The 18,759-nt window shown below is 37.6% G+C and overlaps 1 protein-coding gene across 2 annotated transcripts; it reads left to right on the top strand.

Annotated features, from left to right (window-relative positions):
- Nucleotides 1-85: 85 nt before the first annotated feature.
- trmt61a (tRNA methyltransferase 61A) lies at nucleotides 86-18,041 on the top strand. Of its 2 annotated transcripts, none has more exons than XM_052089867.1 (4): nucleotides 86-486; nucleotides 4,261-4,646; nucleotides 9,349-9,615; nucleotides 17,420-18,041. In XM_052089867.1, the coding sequence occupies exons 2-4, from the start codon at nucleotides 4,316-4,318 to the stop codon at nucleotides 17,737-17,739; spliced, it is 918 nt and encodes a 305-aa protein (XP_051945827.1). In that variant the 5' UTR covers nucleotides 86-486; nucleotides 4,261-4,315; the 3' UTR covers nucleotides 17,740-18,041. The 2 variants fall into 2 exon arrangements, with proteins under 2 accessions (XP_051945827.1, XP_051945828.1); XM_052089868.1 differs by having other exon boundaries at nucleotides 4,258-4,646.
- Nucleotides 18,042-18,759: the final 718 nt, after the last annotated feature.

The following is an 18,759-nucleotide window of genomic DNA, read 5'->3' as shown; positions in this document are numbered from 1 at the left end:
TGCTCTCAACAATTACTTTCGAGAATTTCTATTCATAATTTCCAGAATCTTTATAGACAACATGTCCAGTCCTCTGTCCAAGTTATTAAAAGCAAGTTAACCAGACTACGACTGTAATAATTTAACAAATTCAGTGATTATTTATTAATCTCATCTATCCAAAATATTATATCCCAGTGAATATATCTAAACCACCCCTCAAACACCTATTTTGTGCATCATGACGTTTAAGTTACTGGTCTTTTAAAATATACTTACATCATTTTTTGAGACTGAATTGCATCGTGGGACGTTTACATGTTGCGACAAACCGTAGATCTGTAAATGAAGAGCAACACATCCAGCTGCACTGAAGTCGATCCACATGATGTGAAGACTTGCTCTCGGAGAAAATCCTGAAGTACATGAGGTTTTCAAGCGAGCTGTTTGCACACGTGCTGCACTGCCTTTCTGATCCCAAATCAAGCTGTATCCTTGCCGAAAACGGTAAGCGTAAAGAGTCGTTTGTCGTCCTTACGTTGGATTAACGATGTTCAGGCATGTCATGCGTTTCCATTTTGTGAGCGCTTAACACCGTTTCACATGACCCGTTTGCGGAAGCAGCACGCGCTTGATTGTGCTTTCACTGCAAACTCTCTGAGACTATAAATACCGCTTGATTTGTAATGAGAGCCACTGTCAGATGATCTTTCATCTCATACTCTACTGGTCTCCAGTGTTACGCACTGCAGAGTAAAGCTTCGGTAACCACGATACCGTGTCTGCTATAGCTAGAAATCGACAGTTCATCAGTTTAATGAGTTTCAGGAATAAACTGAATCTCAATTTATCCAGGTGATTTTAGAATAAGTCATATAAAAAGTTATTAATTTAATATTAATATTTCAACTGTAACACCAAACTGACACCGCCATCAGGGAAAACTGAAATTGTTAACTGTTCACTAACAGAAGCTGTTTTAGCGGGTTCATTTTCGTTGGCCTCGATCATCATTAAATTCCGTGACCTTGCTGAATCTTATACATGCAATAATAAAGGTACACACTTACATATAAATAAATGTGTTTGTGACAGATTAACTTACAGCTCGTCCATTTGTCTTGTTGTTTTGAATAGTCTCAGGACTGAAATGATACACAGTCTTTAGGAGAGTCCGCTGTTGTCGTTTGAAACTAACGGTCGCATTTAACGGTTGGAAGTGATTTAAATGTGGCGCTTCTCGCGCAGTGCTCGTGCGCATTTTGGGTAGTTGACAAATAACATGGACAATGTTTTTATTCAACATTTTATGTTAAAATGTGTGTATATATGGTTGTTGGATTTTATTAAAACCAATATATATATATATATATATATATATATATATATATATATATATATATATATATATATATATATATATATATATATATACCTATCTATATATATATATATATATATATATATATATATATATATACACACACACACACACACACACACACACACACATATATATATATATATACACACACACACATATATATATACACACTCACACACATACATATATATATATATATATATATATATATATATATACACACACACACACATACAGGTGAAACTCGAAAAATTAGAATATAGTGCAAAAGTTCATTAATTTCAGTAATTCAACTTAAAAGGTGAAACTAATATATTATATAGACTCATTACAAGCAATGTAAGATATTTCAAGCCTTTATTTGATATAATTTTTATGATTATGCCTTACAGCTTATGAAAACCCCAAATTCAGAATCTCAGAAAATTAGAATATTGTGAAAAGGTTCAGTATTGTAGGCTCAAAGTGTCACGCTCTAATCAGCTAAACACCTGCAAAGGGTTGCTGAGCCTTTAAATGGTCTCTCAGTCTGGTTCAGTTGAATTCACAATCATGGGGAAGACTGCTGACCTGACAGTTGTGCAGAAAACCATCATTGACCCCCTCCACAAGGAGGGAAAGCCTCAAAAGGTAATTGCAAAAGAAGTTGGATGTTCTCAAAGTGCTGTATCAAAGCACATTAATAGAAAGTTAAGTGGAAGGGAAAAGTGTGGAAGAAAAAAGTGCACAAGCAGCAGGGATGACCGTAGCCTGGAGAGGATTGTCAGGAAAAGGCCATTCAAATGTGTGGGGAGCTTCACAAGGAGTGGACTGAGGCTGGAGTTACTGCATCAAGAGCCACCACACACGGACGGGTCCTGGACATGGGCTTCAAATGTCAAGCGTCTTACCTGGGCTAAAGAAAAAAAGAACTGGTCTGTTGCTCAGTGGTCCAAAGTCCTCTTTTCTGATGAGAGCAAATTTTGCATCTCATGTGGAAACCAAGGTCCCAGAGTCTGGAGGAAGAATGGAGAGGCACACAATCCAAGATGCTTGAAGTCCAGTGTGAAGTTTCCACAGTCTGTGTTGGTTTGGGGAGCCATGTCATCGGGTGGTGTTGGTCCACTGTGCTTTATTAAGTCCAGAGTCAACGCAGCCGTCTACGGGACATTTTAGAGCACTTCATGCTTCCTTCAGCAGACAAGCTTTATGGAGATGCTGACTTCATTTTCCAGCAGGACTTGGCACCTGCCCACACTGCCAAAAGTACCAAAACCTGGTTCAATGACCATGGTATTACTGTGCTTGATTGGCCAGCAAACTCGCCTGACCTGAACCCCATAGAGAATCTATGGGGCATTATAGAGAAAGATGAGAGACATGAGACCAAACAATGCAGAAGAGCTGAAGGCGCTATTGAAGCATCTTGGTCTTCCATAACACCTCAGCAGTGCCACAGGCTGATAGCATCCATGCCACGCGCATTGAGGCAGTAATTAATGCAAAAGGGGCCCAAACCAAGTACTGAGTACATATGCATGATTATACTTTTCAGAGGGCCGACATTTCTGTATTTAAAATCCTTTTTTATTGATTTCATGTAATATTCTAATTTTCTGAGATTCTGAATTTGGGGTTTTCATAAGCTGTAAGCCATAATCATCAAAATTATATCAAATAAAGGCTTGAAATATCTTACTTTGCTTGTAATGAGTCTATATAATATATTAGTTTCACCTTTTAAGTTGAATTACTGAAATTAATGAACTTTTGCACGATATTCTAATTTTTCGAGTTTCACCTGTATATATGTGTATATATATATATATATATATATATATATATATATATATATATATATATACACACACATATACACAAATATATGTATATACACATCTTTCTTGTTAGATGGTCAAAAAACTGACTTACCATACCGTAATTTATTTTTACTTCTTTTCAAATGTTTTTCATATAGATTTTATTGTTTACAATTACCTTTCTCCCAGACCCATTATTTCAATATTAAAGTGTTAAAATTCAAATATTCTCTCATCATTTACTCACCCTCATGTCATCTCAGATCTGTAGGACTTTATTTCTTCTGCAGAACACAAATGAAGATTTTTAGAAGATTATTTCAGCTCTGTAGGTCCATACAATGCAAGTGAATGGTGGCCAGAATTTTGAAGCTCCATATGAGACTAGTGGTTTAATCTGTGTCTTCTGAAGTGAGTGAGGAAAGTGGGTGAGAAACAGATTTAAGTCCTGTTTACAGTAAATCTCCACTTTTACTTTCACATTCAGCCACCTATTGATCAGGGCTGGTGAGGTGGAGATTTTTAGTAAAAAAAGGACTTGAATATTGATCTGTTTCTCACATATACCAATCATATTTCTTCTGAAGACATGGATTTAACCACTGGAGTCATATGGATTACTTTTATGCTGCCTTTATGTCCTTCAATTCACTTGCATTGAATGGACCTAAATCTTCATTTGTGTTCTGCAGAAGAAAGTAAATTTTTGTGTGAACTCTCCCAAACTATGAAAGTGCATATAAAAATTTCATTATTATGAATAAAACCAAGATTTATTTAAACGGTGTGAAATAATCATAAGCCATTTTAAAATCTATCGTGAAAAGAGGATTTATACATTTTGTAAATGTCATTTCGACCACAGAATGCTATTATACACATAATCTGAGATGTGGTACTCTTTCATGTAAAATTACATACATAACATAATTCTCCTGTGTATTATGTGTGTAAGTGCATTTTTGGCTTAAAATAACAACTTAAAGCAGAGCATTGACGTTTCTACTTGAGAGAAATCAGTCATGTTTTGATGAAGCAGTATATATTGTCTATATTCTTATGACTATGTGTTAATTTGTTGTCATTTATGACTAGCAGAATTTGATCTTCCAAGACTGCACTCTTCATTGAAGCTGACACCCACCTGTTCCTCATGAGTTTTGTGGAATACTCTGAGTTCATCCAAGAAGGGGATGTCGTCATTATATTCCTAGGTCATGATTCCATGATGCCCATCACAGTTCAGTCTGGGGCTCAGACACAGACCCGCTATGGGGTCATCCGCCACTCCAGTGATCTGATCGGACAGCGGTTTGGTTCTAAAGTGACTTGCAGTAAGGGTGGTTGGGTTTATGTGCTACATCCTACACCAGAGCTATGGACAGTAAACCTCCCCCACCGAACACAGATCCTCTACACTACAGACATTGCCAACATCACACTGATGCTGGAGCTCAAACCAGGCTCTGTCGTCTGTGAGTCAGGTAAGAATGACCATTTGAGCCTTACTTGAGCTATGAACCATTTGTTGAGGGATCTTATGTAAGACCGTGATATACTAGAATTCTTTCTTTAATGCTGTCTGGGCCCAGAGGCTAGGCTGGTTAGAAAAACATCATATTATAAAAGCATTCTTCCCAACAATTTCAATTTATCTACCGTTTTAGGGGGTGAATCTGTAGAATGGATTTAAACATGGAAAGATGCTTTAAACGGAGAGTTGAGAGGGCTTAATTAATACTTGATAAACATGGAAGAGATGGGGAATATGCAGTAGTAGTTAAAGCAGTAGTCATCTGTTATAACAAGTTTATGTAGATCATATGCGTTAGATGTTATAACAATTCCACTACCTGTGATAAACTTGTAAGTCCACGGTTGGAGTAGACTAGATCTGCACAGAAAATTAATTTAAATTTATGATATAATTTAAGCTTAACACGACAAAATTAAAACTCAGATTTCTTGAATCATCTTAGGTTTTTCAAAGTGGGGTCTGGGGACCCCCAAGGGGCTGTTAGGGGGTCCGCAAAAATATTCTGTGAAAACTGTACAAACTTTGACATTATTTGAACAATTTCTAGTTAATTCTGAAATAACTAGATTAATCATGATTATTTTAGTGTATTGACGACCATAGTAATGATTAAAAATAAATCAGCATGTTCTTTTAAAAAAAATCATATTTTATGATTATCTAATAGTCGACCAACCTTTAGTCGGTGAGAAGAGACTTGGTCGACCAAGTTTTGATTGGTTGGTTGGTCGCAGAAACATTCAGAATCATTCCCGCTTTTGCCGGTGTCAACGCGGCATTCTTTATGCGTGAGCTTGTAAAATGTATATTTGAAAGGCTCATTATTACGGTATAGTATTTTTCTGTAATGTAGAACAGTGTTAACAATGTTACTTATAACATTCTTTCAAAGCCCTGGAACTCAAACCATTTTCTGTTGCCCACCAAAATATATATAAGTAATTAAATTAATATAATAAACGTGCGACTAGTCGAATAATGGCTTAAATTAACGACTACTAGTCGACTAGGAAATTCTTTGGTCAGGGGCAGCCTTACATTTTATTAAGAAATAAAGGTTGTAATTAGAGGTTGACCGATAGTGAATTTTGCTGATACCAAAAACTATCGTTGCAGAAAAGGCTGATAACCAATTAATCGGATGATGTATATATATATATACATATATATATTTATTAATCGATTTCTAGAAAAATTTATTAAATCCTAAAAGCAGTTTGTTTGTGCAACCAAACTCCCAATAACCAGAGAAAAAGGTTTGGTGCATAACACAGGACTTTTCATTATAAACATGCCCGAAACAACCCGAAGATTTTTAATTTGAAATGATAGAGACTTGGCTCCGTTACAGTGCTCAATATGTATTTACCAAATGTAGCTTTTATAGCCTGTATTTTCACCAGATGAAGAGTTCTGTATGTATATATTTCACCAGATGAAATTTGAGGAAAAAAAGTGACGGTGAAAAAATCGGCATAGATTTTTGCATATTACCAATAGTTCCAAAAAGCAAATATCTGCACAGATTAATCAGTAAAAAACGATACTCACAATAAATATAAATATTTAATATATATATATATATATATATATATATATATATATATATATATATATTTTTTTTTTTAAATGTAATTACATTTTTTTCCTTAAGATTTATTTAAATAATAACTAAAACATTTAATGTAAATTACCCAAATAACAGGCCACATGTGGACTCTGTACTTCCTATGATTTTGCTTTCCTGAAATTCAAAGAGATACATAAATATTCTTTGCTTATGAAGGGTTATCAATGAGCACGTTTACAAGCACGTTCTTAAACCAGTTATGTTTAATAAGTCAACGATGTGTGTGGTCATGTAAATGGTGAAAGGTCATGAAGGGCATAAGAATAAACCTATCAACACGGGTAGATTTTTGCCAATTATCCCGATTTTGTGTTGCACTGTGAACACCTTAACCGGTTTTCTAACCGGCTTATCCAGCATGCCTCTACAGGTTTGACTTGAAAAGCGGAGAATAATTTCAAATCTTAAGTAAACGTGATTCTCTTGCTTTGTCAGATTTTTCAAATAAGCTGAATTTTGGGCATTATATCACAGTATTGGTGTGCATGTAAACAAGCTCATTGTTTTGAGGTGGTTTTGTAGACTGGCAAAGACATCTTGATGGAGACCAAGACTCTTTAGTTTGGCTCATTCAAAGTGTTGGGCCTCTCGTGTTATGAATGAATCCATTAAATGGTTACTGACTGTGTGCACATACAGAACACAATCTGCTCTGTCCTCAGTGACCTCTAAACTCATTGAGCTGGACGTGATAAAATGTGTGTACATTTAGAAGGACAGTTCACCAAAAAAAAATCGAAATTATATCTACACTTCTCACAATCACATCAACTGAATTCTCCCTCATGTTATTTCAAACTTGAAAATGACACTTTCTTCAGTGGAACACAAAAGGAGATGTTAGATGGAATATTAGCCACAGTCACCATTCACTTTCATTACATCATTTATCTATGCAACAAAAGTTCTGCGTAACATTTCCTTTTGTGTTTTACTGAAGAAAGTCATACGGGTTTGTAATGGCATGATTAAATGATGACTTAATTGTATTGTTTGTCTCTTTTAACTATATGATATCAATGCAGTAGTCAGGAGAGTGTGACTACGTCACAGCATTGGCACATACAGTATTATGTGTTTGTATTCATAACTCAAACATACCATCAGATATTTCTTTTGAATTCTCTTTCATACTCATGTGTTCTCTCTTCCGCTCTGTTTCCCTTTCTGAGCCTCTTGTTTTACATCAGTCACCCTGTTCTATCAGAATGCAATGCTGTAGACCAAACATAGACCCTATTGTAGCCATGAGAACAGAAGGCATACTAATGAGTCCTGAAGAGGAAGATAGGCCATTATCACTCTCACGTGTTCACATACACGCACACTGATCACAATGTTCACACACACACACTTGATGCACTTGAGTCTGCGAGCGACCATGTTTACACACACATCATTCTCTGATTAAGGTCAATATTCTGGTTAAGCCTTTATTTCCATAAGTTTCAAATATTCCTGTATATATGATTATCGATGTATTCAAAATAAATATGATTATCGATGTATTCACTAAGACTTGTCTTTGTGAGTAGAAATACTCAAGATAGTAATTCTGTGCAGAAATGTAATGCATTTTAACTCATTAGCTCAATAAATACATATGTATACATAAATACAGTGCAGTGAATTGCTAAATGTAATTTGTGTTCAGTTTTTTAGTCTCCTAATCACCCAAATGTGTTTATTTGATAGCTTGACCCTTCATAAGTCCTAGCGTCTCAAGGGCTTTTCACATTTAACATAGTTTACCCATGGTCATCTTTAACCCAGAAAACCTCGGTTATCTTATTTCATTTTTCACACTCTTTATACTTATCCCTGGGTTAATAATTAACTCTGGGAATTCATGTTCCGAGGTTTCACACTGTACATTCAGAAACACCAGGTTAACATACTTATTTGCATATTTGTGGTATGTCAATTTTCAGACACTTTCCGAATCAATTGTCGTGGAAATTAAAGATCAATAAATCAATAACTTTAAAAGGAATGTTCCGGCTTCAGTACAAGTTAAGCTCAATGGACAGCATTTGTGGTATAATTTTGGTTGTCATGGTCCTGCCAATTTGTCAGGTTGCTGACGGGACTGGACATCATCGCCCCATGTTCTGTCCTGTGTTTCGTGTCCTGTCTTTGAGTTGAGTGCATGGGTCGGTGTGTGATTGCCTTCCAGTTTGCTGTGCAAGTGTTCTCTGTTCTCACAAATCTTCATCGGAAGATTCCTTGTCTCTGCCCGCATGTTGGGAGTGTGGTTGCCTTCCAGTTTTCTGTGTGTCAGCTGCTCTTCACGGCGCATGCGATCGGTCGCATGCGGGAGCGCTCATCACGGAGGATTACTGCTGAAGTTATTATTTTTAACTGTAAATTAGTCCTTTGAACTGTGTTGATTACTTTTATGCTGCCTAAATATGCCTTTTGGACCATCAAACAGCCAGCAGCCTGATGGCACCTGTTTACTTGCATTGTATGGACAAACTGAGCATATACAAATCTTCTCTTCAGTTCTGCTGAAGAAGGAAAGTCATACACATCTGGGATGGCTTAAAGGCAAGTAAATCAAGAGAGAATTTTGACTAACCCTTTAATCTGGTTATTGCAGGTTATTAGGTTATCTCATTTATATGACATGTAATGGGCTAGAGAAACAAAATATGTCCAAATTCCAATTTTAATCAGAATTTTCATGTGCGTGTTAACGTGGTGTTAGGGCCTTCACAATCATTGACTATGTTTATTTCACAATAAAAGCATATAGATTGCAGAATAAGGCCCATATTCTGGTTAAGTCTTTATTATTAAAAAGAGGTTTGCAAGCTCAACAGCTATTGGAAGTTTCTTGTGCATATTCTGAATATACTAAGACATGCACATTTTTTCCTGCTATTCGCTTCTGGAAATACTGTAAATTAATTAAATTAGATAATATCAATTAAATTAATAGTCTTGAGTTTATTTAGAAGGTGGGCTTGTAAGATTTCCAAATGTTAATTACGTGTGGGATTGTGGTTGTCTTCAGGTACAGGCAGCGGCTCTCTGTCTCACGCTATTCTGCGGACCATTGCTCCCACCGGTCATCTGCACACAGTGGAGTTCCATGCTCAACGAGCAGAGAAGGCCATCCAGGAGTTCAAGGAGCACAAGGTGTCTCACCTGGTTACTGTTAGAAACCAAGATGTGTGCAAGGAGGGCTTTGGTGTCAGCAGTGTAGCCGATGCGGTCTTTCTAGACATCCCCTCTCCGTGGGAGGCAGTCATACATGCCAAGAGGGCTTTAAAACACAAGGGTGAGCGCACAAAGAGTGAGATCACTGGAACAACATTGTCATAATAATGCATAATGTCATATTCTCTGTTGCTACAACTGGACATGTTTTTGTAAAATGTCTTCAAATAACAATTTTAAATTCTACTTTTGTGGCTGAATACCACTTCAGCAATGATCTGCATGAATGCAAACCTTGACAGAAATCCATAGAAATGTTACATTTACTGTTTTTAGATTACTAACATACAACACTTTACAAAAAAGAACTGTGGTGGTAATACCATGATACAGTGACATTATAAGATGGTAAGTACCATACCATAATCTGAGGTTTGGTTTAAGATCAAATTGTTGATTTTGTTTAGATACTTTGTGTACATTGTCCTGTGCAATTTACCATGTAACACCCTTTCACCTCAGTTAGATGTTACATGTGAATCATTCACACGGGCCCATAAACCTCCCTAATATATTCTCTGTTTTGGGCCAAAATAGTGGTAAATTATGAAGACTTTGGCTTCATTTCTCCTAGTTTTACCAGACTTCAAAGCTTGTTGTGTTTTGGATGTTCTCTTTCTAATCAGTGTGTTGGATAGAGATTGTTTGTTCTTATTGGTTGAACATGTCAGAACTGATCTTTTCAGAAGTGACCTGACCACTTGGCAAGCAGTTGTTGCCATAGGAACTTCTACCCACTTTGCCCCACTGGGCAGGCCCAGACTAGTCAGTAGCCCAGACAGGGGTTAGGAATCTTTGTGAGTTACATTTACATTTATTCATTTGGCAGACGCTTTTATCCAAAGCGACTTACAAAAGAGGAAAACATAAGCGAATCATCTTAAGGAGACAGTGGTACGAAAAGTGCCATACTACAAAGTTTCACTATCATCAGAATAGTATACAAAACAGATTTAAGTGCAACAAGAATTGTAAATGGTTTTTTTTTTTTTAGTTACTGGTTAAGTGCTCTTGGAAAATATGTGTTTTTAGCCGTTTTTTGAAGATAGAGAGTGAGTCAGCTTCACGGATTGAGTTGGGAATTTCATTCCACCAATGTGGTATGATGAAACTGAAAGTTCAATAAAGTGTTTTGGTGCCTCTTTGTTTTGGTATGACAAGGCGACGTTCCTTAGCCGACCGCAGGCTTCTGGTGGGAACGTAGCTCTGCATAAATGTTTTTAGGTATGCTGGAGCAGACCCAGTGACTGTTTTGTATGCCAACATCAGGGCCTTGAATTTAGTACGTGAATGAACCGGCAGCCAGTGGAGAGAGACAAAGAGTGGTGTAACATGTGCTCTCTTTGGTTCATTTAAGACCAGACGTGCTGCTGCATTCTGGATCATTTGCAGAGGTCTAATAGCACATGCAGGAAGGCCTGCAATGAGAGCATTACAGTAGTCCAGTCTAGTTATGACAAGTGACTGAACAAGCAGTTGTGTGGCATGTACAGAGAGGAAAGGTCTCATCTTCCTGATATTGTAGAGTGTAAATCTACATGATCTTGCAGTCTTTGAGATGTGGTCTGTGAAATTTAGCTCATCATCAATGGTTACCCCTAGATATCTGACCGTTTTGGAAGGTGAAACTGTAGTTGGACCCAGCTGCACTGTGATGTTGTGTTCAACAGCAGGGTTGGCTGGAAAGACAAGGAGTTCGGTCTTGGCTGGGTTGAGTTGCAGATGGTGTTCCTTCATCCAGGCTGAGATGTCTGCCAGACAGGCAGCGATTCAAGCGGTCACTGTGGTGTCGTTGGGCTGGAAAGACAAGTAGAGTTGCGTGTCATTAGCATAGCAGTGGTAAGAGAAACCATGTGACTGGATGATGGGTCCTAATGACGTTGTGTATATGGAGAAGAGAAGTAGCCCAAGCACTGATCCCTGAGGTACCCCAGTAAGTAACTGATGTGGCTTGGATACCTCCCCTATCCAGGCTACCGTGAAGGACATATCTGAGAGATAGGAGTTGAACCAGCCAAGCACAGTTCCGGTGATGCCCAGTTTAGAGAGGGTGGAGAGTAGGATCTGATGGCCCAAGCACTGATCCCTGAGGTACCCCAGTAAGTAACTGATGTGGCTTGGATACCTCCCCTATCCAGGCTACCACGAAGGACCAATCTGTGAGATAGGAGTTGAACCAGCCAAGCACAGTTCCGGTGATGCCCAGTTTAGAGAGGGTGGAGAGTAGGATCTGATGGTTGACTGTGTCAAAGGCAGCAGAAAGGTCCAGCGGAATCAGAACGGATGATCTGGATTCAGCTTTCGCCTGTCTCAGCGACTCCGTGACAGACAGCAGGGCAGTCTCAGTGGAGTGTCCACTTTTGAAGCCTGACTGATTGTAATCCAGCAGCTTGTTCTGTGAAAACTGCCCTTTCAAGTGTTTTACCAATGAATGTGATGAGAGAGACTGGTCTGTAGTGTGTGGGGTTAAGTGCAGGTTTTTTCAGCAGCGGGGTTACTCGAGCCTGCTTAAATGTAGTGAGGAAAGTGCCTGCAAGAAGATTATGTGTCTAAGTGCTTCCTTTGCATTGAAGAAATGCCAAAGTGCATTGTGAGGAGTTTAGACAACAAAAAATCCATCCATGATGGATGTCAATTATAAAGCTGTGTCTGAATAAGCATTCTTTTCTACAATATAGTATGCTTAAATGTAGTGGGGAAAGTGCCTGCAAGAAGATTATGTGTCTAAGTGCAGGTAGGATGGATGGAGAGATGGCCTGGAGAAGGTGTGATGGAATGGGGTCAAGGGAACAGGTGGTGGGGTGGTTGGAGAGGAGGAGTTTAGAGACTTCAGTGTCAGTTAAAGGAGAGAACATGGAGAAAGAACAGTTGCATACTGGAGGTGGGTGTTTGACAGGGTGTGGTGCTGTGAATGTATTGCTGATGGCTGTAACCTTATTTGTAAAAAATGTGGCGAAGATATATTCTGTCAGTGATGTGTCAGGTGGTGGAGGGGGAGAGCAGAGAAGTGTGTTGAATGTTCGAAACAAGCTACGAGTGTCTGTTGTGCTGTTGATCTTGGTCTGGTAATATTATGTTTTTGCAGCTTTAAAGTTATCTGAAAAAGTTGCAAGCAGAAGCTGATATTTACCTGGATCGGCTGGATCTTTAGATTTCCGCCATCTCCTCTTCATACATTTATTGTGGGAAGAGAGGCAGAGACATCAGTGGAAAGGCAACAGGGTGAGAGGGAACAGAGGTTACGGCGAAAGTTTTACTATGGATTGGAGAATCATGTTGAATTGAACAAAGTAGTGATCAGAGACATGTAAAGGTGTAACAAGAATATTTGAGGTGGTACATTTACGTGTAAAAATGAGGTCCAGCTAGTTGCCTGATCTGTGAGTTGCTGTGGTGTGTAGTCTTTCCAAGTCAAATGAGGCCAGAAGAGAATTCAGTTCAATGGCCAGGGGCCTGGGGCTTTGTTGTTTTCCTGCGTCACTAGTATATTGGAAGAGGAATTTTCATAAGAATGTGTATTACTTTTCTGTGCTGAGACAAATACATTTTTAAAAGTAAAGTGCATTGCAAAGATGAATGTCCTTGACGAATAAGATCCTTCTCACAACATTGATTTTGCTGCTCTATGTTAGATAACTTCAAACTACCATGATTCAACAGTCTCACTCTCCGAACCTTTTTGATTTTTCATCCATTTTCCCTCTGTAATTCTTGTCATTTTTGCTGTTTCCCTCTGAGAGTCCCAGCCATTGGCACAGCTCTTTTCTTTCCCAGGCCCTTGTTGCTAGTAGACCTGTTGAGCCTGGTTGCCAGGAGACCTGAGGACTCTGTTTATAACTGTGGTTTCATGGAAATGCCTTATTTGTTAATGGAATGGCAGCATAAACTTCAGCGCTCTCTCTGTGTCTCCTCTCGCTCTCTCTCTCTCTCTCTCTCTCTTTCATTCTATTTCTGCTCTTTAGTCTCAGTCTTTATCCATACATCACCACGCTCTATTCCAAAACCATTTTAAAACATCATAGATGTGTTCCTTCTGACATCAATGCTGTTCTAAACACATTTTGGCCAAATTCTAACTGCTCCTTAGACACCTTATTTTGCCAACATTTTAAGGCAGCATTGCATATCCTTTGCAGTGAAGAAATGCCAAAGTGCATTGTGAGGAGTTTAGACAACAAAAAAATCCATCCATGATGGATGTCAATTATAAAGCTGTGTCTGAATAAGCATTCTTTTCTACAATATAGTATGCCAAAACAGTATGCCAATGGACTAGTATGTCTTAAGTATTCATTAAACGGTACGCAATAAATACTTGGATGACCAACTATTTTTGGCAAGATTTTGAAGTTTTGATCGACTAGACACTTTACTATTCCATAATCCCTCTGGAGCTGAGGAAACATCACATACAAAAATGTGAGTCTGGTGGGTCTTTTAAACTGTAAGTGCTTTATACTGTATACACCAAGGAAGTTGTTCCTTTTGCTTAAGTGTTGCTTGTTTAATAAAACCAGAGTAGATTATTTTCAAGGTTATTACAGGATATATTCGGGTCACAGGACAATGCCCACATTCAAGTGTGTCTTTAATCTATTCATACTACTCACCTGCATACCTAAAAACATACTATTTTACAGGATGAGAAATGCGTTCTATATCGAATACAGTACATACTATGACAGTACGCGATTTCGGTCGTAGGTCGTTCGGTTCTAATTCATTCAATACCAAAAACATCTATAAAAATTAGGGCTGTCAATCGATTAACATTTTTAATCGAATTAATTACATGGTGTCCCGATTTATTAATCGCACATACAAATATTTGCTGAGAAAGCCCCTCATATAACAATAATTCAATATATAATGATGAAATAATTATACATAGTTATCTTTAAATATTAACAAATTTTATATATATATATATTATATATATTAAAAAATATTCAGATAATTAAAATGCATTACATTCTTGTAGCAGAAGAGTTAATCATTAATCATTGAGTTAATCATTGAAGACCATTCAAAAAGCTGCTTTAGAATACAATGTATTATTTAATACCATATTATTGATCATAAGTCAATCATTGGCACATAGTTCACAGCAATCCATTTCACAAGTGAATTTGTAAATCAGTTGGAGATTTATTATGAGGGCTTGTTTAAGGACCCGTCAATGTACACCTGCATCAGACATTTTTTATTTTTTTTAGAAACAAGCCAGGGGTACATAGTACACAATACCACAGATGTATTTTACAATAATGCCAAGACATTATATTCATTACGTAGTGCAATGGTTTTTAATGCTTTGGAGTTGTTGGAGGTACAAGGAGTATTTAAATAATATTTCAAGTCTTTACAAAAAAGTGCAAATAGGGGCTTTATAGACATAAATTTACACTTATGTATAAAACTGTGATAACCAAATAAAACATCTTTATAAAGCAAAGAAAAACTAGTAAAAATGGAGGTATGTACAATCAAACCAAATTTTCTCCAAAATACTACAGCGTGGACACATTCCCAAAAAATGTGAGGGGCAGATTCATCTAGAGTACTACTGAAGGAGCAAAGTGCATCTATTTCAGGGAGCATGTTTCTTAAATAAAGATTGACTGGATAAAAACGGTGTAACAGTTTAAAGACACCTCCTTAACCGGTAATTAAATATTGTGAGGTAAAGACCATACGACCTGCATCAGACATGCTTGTGTCGCGTCTCGGGTGGGTTGCGTCATAAAAGTAAAATGTTTAGGTCACTTTGTCAAGTTAAATATAGTTTAATACTCAATCTTTAAACAGATCTTGAGATCCCTTGGTTCCCACGTTTATGTTGTGTGTCCGCTGAAGCGTTGTTAATGTTTTGTTCACTGTAATAAACTGTGTGTTGCTCACACAGCTGAAATTTCACTTACTGCCCTCTGGAGTAAACAGGTGGTACTACAAGCTTGAATCTCTCAGGAAAGCATTGAGATTAAATGCGTTCATTTTTTTAACGCGTTATTTTTGGTAAAATTAATCGCATGTTATTAACACGTTAAATCGACAGCCCTAATAAAAATGTTTCAATCTAAATTTACCCTAAATTTGTGTGTGCTTTGCATTTTCAAAGGTGAAACCCACTCTACGTATGTACAGTTGACTAATAGTGACATTAGTGTGAACTGTCTGCTTCTATGCTTAAGTTTTCTATTTTAAACCAACTACTGTCATGATGGAGCAACAGTTTGAGGAGAATATTGCTGAGCAAGTAAGCTAAAGTTAATATATTTTTAGCAACTTACCTGAATATTAATACATCCAGTTTAATGGCACAGACTTTTGAAAGTTACTACATCGACCCCCCCTTGAAGATGTGTTGACCAAGTGCTCACAACTGCATACACGAACTTGCCTTAAGCTTTGTAATATGCTAACACCATACTCTGAAGTCAATTGTGAGTCGAGTCTCCTGTGCCTTTGCCCTTACGAGTGCTACTTTATGAGGTTCCATTTCAGTTAGGATGCTGCCAATGAAGGCAGTGTAAAGCCAGGCATCTTTCTGTGTTTTGTAATATACCTTTTTGCATTATTTTGTTTATGCAGTATATGATAATTTTAATCAATGTATTACTAAGTTACTCTGGACTCCTGATGCATCTCTTGTGTCAGCTTAGAATTCCAAGAGAGAGACTCAGGTACTTTTCCAACACAGTCAATAATAGAGTGCCTGCACCATGGAGTATATACCTATAATGACTGTCATGTACAGGTTGATAGATGGGGTCATGTTGAGTTAAGTGGATCTGATTGGATTTAATCTAAATACAGATCCAGAGAGTAAACTTCACCCATCAGTATCTCTTCCTCAATATACTTCTCTACTCACAAGACCATGCTGTCCATCTTCTTTCTCTGATCTGATCTGATCTGGCTATACTTGTGCATGCTAGTAATACTAAATAATCTTTTTGGCCATATTCCCTCAATTCATGTGAGTGGATTACTGGACCTTTTGTATATCAGACCTTTTAACAGTAAGGGAAGAATATGCAAACATGAGCATGTTGACTGCTCTCTCTCAATTTCCAGTAAGCCCACTGAAGAACCATATTCTCATAGTTGTTTTAATTCCTCTGGAGTGTGACTAGAACCATATCAACAGTTTCTAGCCACTAATACTGGACTTTAAATGGCACTTGTGGTAATTTCCTTAGAAACTGAAAAGCTAATGTGTTTGTTAAAATGTTTCCTTTTCCAAGGGAGACTATTTGGAGCTTTCAAGTTTTAATTGATGTCAGCCACAATAGAGCAAAACAGCAGGGTTCTGTAAGTGATGATCCCTTTCATTTTCACCTTAGAGAAATTGATCGTTAATGTTAATTCATAACACTTTCAAGACAGACTTATCATGAGCCCTGAGGTTAAGCAATTATATATGCTTCAATAGAAGCCACATTTTGAATACGAAATCGTATTTAATAGTCAAATTACTGGTGAAGAGCTACACTACCCATAACCAAGGCCCCTTTTTGTGAACTAATGCTCTTGATATTTAGGTATTCTATATATTTACAAACACTGACCATTGCAGAGATTCACGAAAGCTGGATTCATGGAAGTTGGTGTTGAAATCTGAGACCATCTCTTCGAAGGCTTGTGAACAGATCACCAAGATTGTGTTAATATGGTTGCTAAGGTTTAAACACGGCTCGAGTAATAGTTTTACTCAAGGATACCACTTAGTCCATGAAACTCAGTTTATTGCAGTTACAGTATTTATTTATTTGGGGGAGCAAGTTAATAGTATAAATTGCAACATCCTAGCTTTATTATATTAGCTTATGTCTTTGCCTTTCTTTTTGTCACTTTTTCTTTAGGAGGACGAGTATGTTCCTTCTCACCATGCATAGAGCAGGTCCAGAGGACTTGTGAGGCATTACTGGACCATGGCTTTGAGGAGATCTGCACTCTGGAGGTTCTGCTGCGGGTGCATGATGTTCGTACTGTTACGCTGCCTTTACCAGACTTTGGACCAGAGGAGGGATCTACTGACAGCACCCAGATGGCTTCTAATGTAAGTCAAGAGGAAGTCTCAAAGACTGGAATTGCCTCTGTGATCTGCCGGACTGCCATACCCCCAAGAGAAATGGCAGGACACACCGGTTACCTTACATTTGCTACCAAACCACGAGACTAGAAGCCAAATTGAGGCTAAAGCAGGCAACTCAAATTGGAATTTGAATAGATTTGAGTACTGCTGGCTCGATCTTTCCTGAATATTATGACTTCACTAGTAGAAACCTTTTTTTGTTTTGCTTAATTTCAGCTTAGATATAAAAGAATTGTTACCAGCTTGAGAGGCATAAACATCTTGACTGGTAATGCCATTCAAACATTTTGATTAACAATACAGCTTAATGTTTATTTGTCTCATTTGTTTGGTTTTTATTTATTTTTGAAATAGTGAATTTTTATTATGTTTTTCTGCAATAAATTGAATCAGAAGGAACATGTGTATTTTTCTTGATTTTCTGAGCTGTTAGGGTTTTGAAAAACTACACTATCAAAATCAACATGCATAATTCAGGGTTTCCACAAGGCATTAAAAAGCATTAAATGTTATTCCTACACGCATTAAACAATTTAGAGAGTTTTGAAAAAATAATAATACCAATTTATTTTAATATAGCCTTCAAACAACTTTGATTTGCTGTCGCAAAATATGTACGTTGGTGTGATCAACACGTGGAACCAGTTTTGTAATTGCCTCCGGCTAGTGAAAAAATGGGAGTGGTGGTGGTGTAGTGGTCTAAACCACATAACTGGTAAACTGGTAATCAGAAGGTCGCAGATTCGATCCCCAAAGTCACCACCATTGTGTCCTTGAGCAAGGCACTTAACTCCAGGTTGCTCCGGGGGGATTGTCCCTGTAATAAGGGCTCTGTAAGTTGCTTTGGATAAGAGCGTCTGCCAAATGCATAAATGTAAATGTAAAATCGCTGTAATACCAGATGTTTGGACAGCGGTGGGCTGGGACCTGGAGCAGTTAGAGCAGAGAAAGTAAATTTCGTAAAGTCGCAAAGAAATGGGGAAGTGCAAATTCCAGCAAAAGTGGCTGATTTAGGACATGGTTGCAGCCCGTTGGTGATCAACATGGAGAAGGATTTTGCAGTGTTTGTAAAAAAAAAGTATTTTAGCTATGTACAATGGTTAAATC

The sequence above is a fragment of the Xyrauchen texanus genome, chromosome 24 (genome assembly GCF_025860055.1).
Source record: "Xyrauchen texanus isolate HMW12.3.18 chromosome 24, RBS_HiC_50CHRs, whole genome shotgun sequence".
NCBI lineage: Eukaryota > Metazoa > Chordata > Actinopteri > Cypriniformes > Catostomidae > Xyrauchen > Xyrauchen texanus.
The sequence above is the reverse complement of the archived record's forward strand: the minus strand, read 5'-3'. Positions and strand labels throughout refer to the sequence as shown.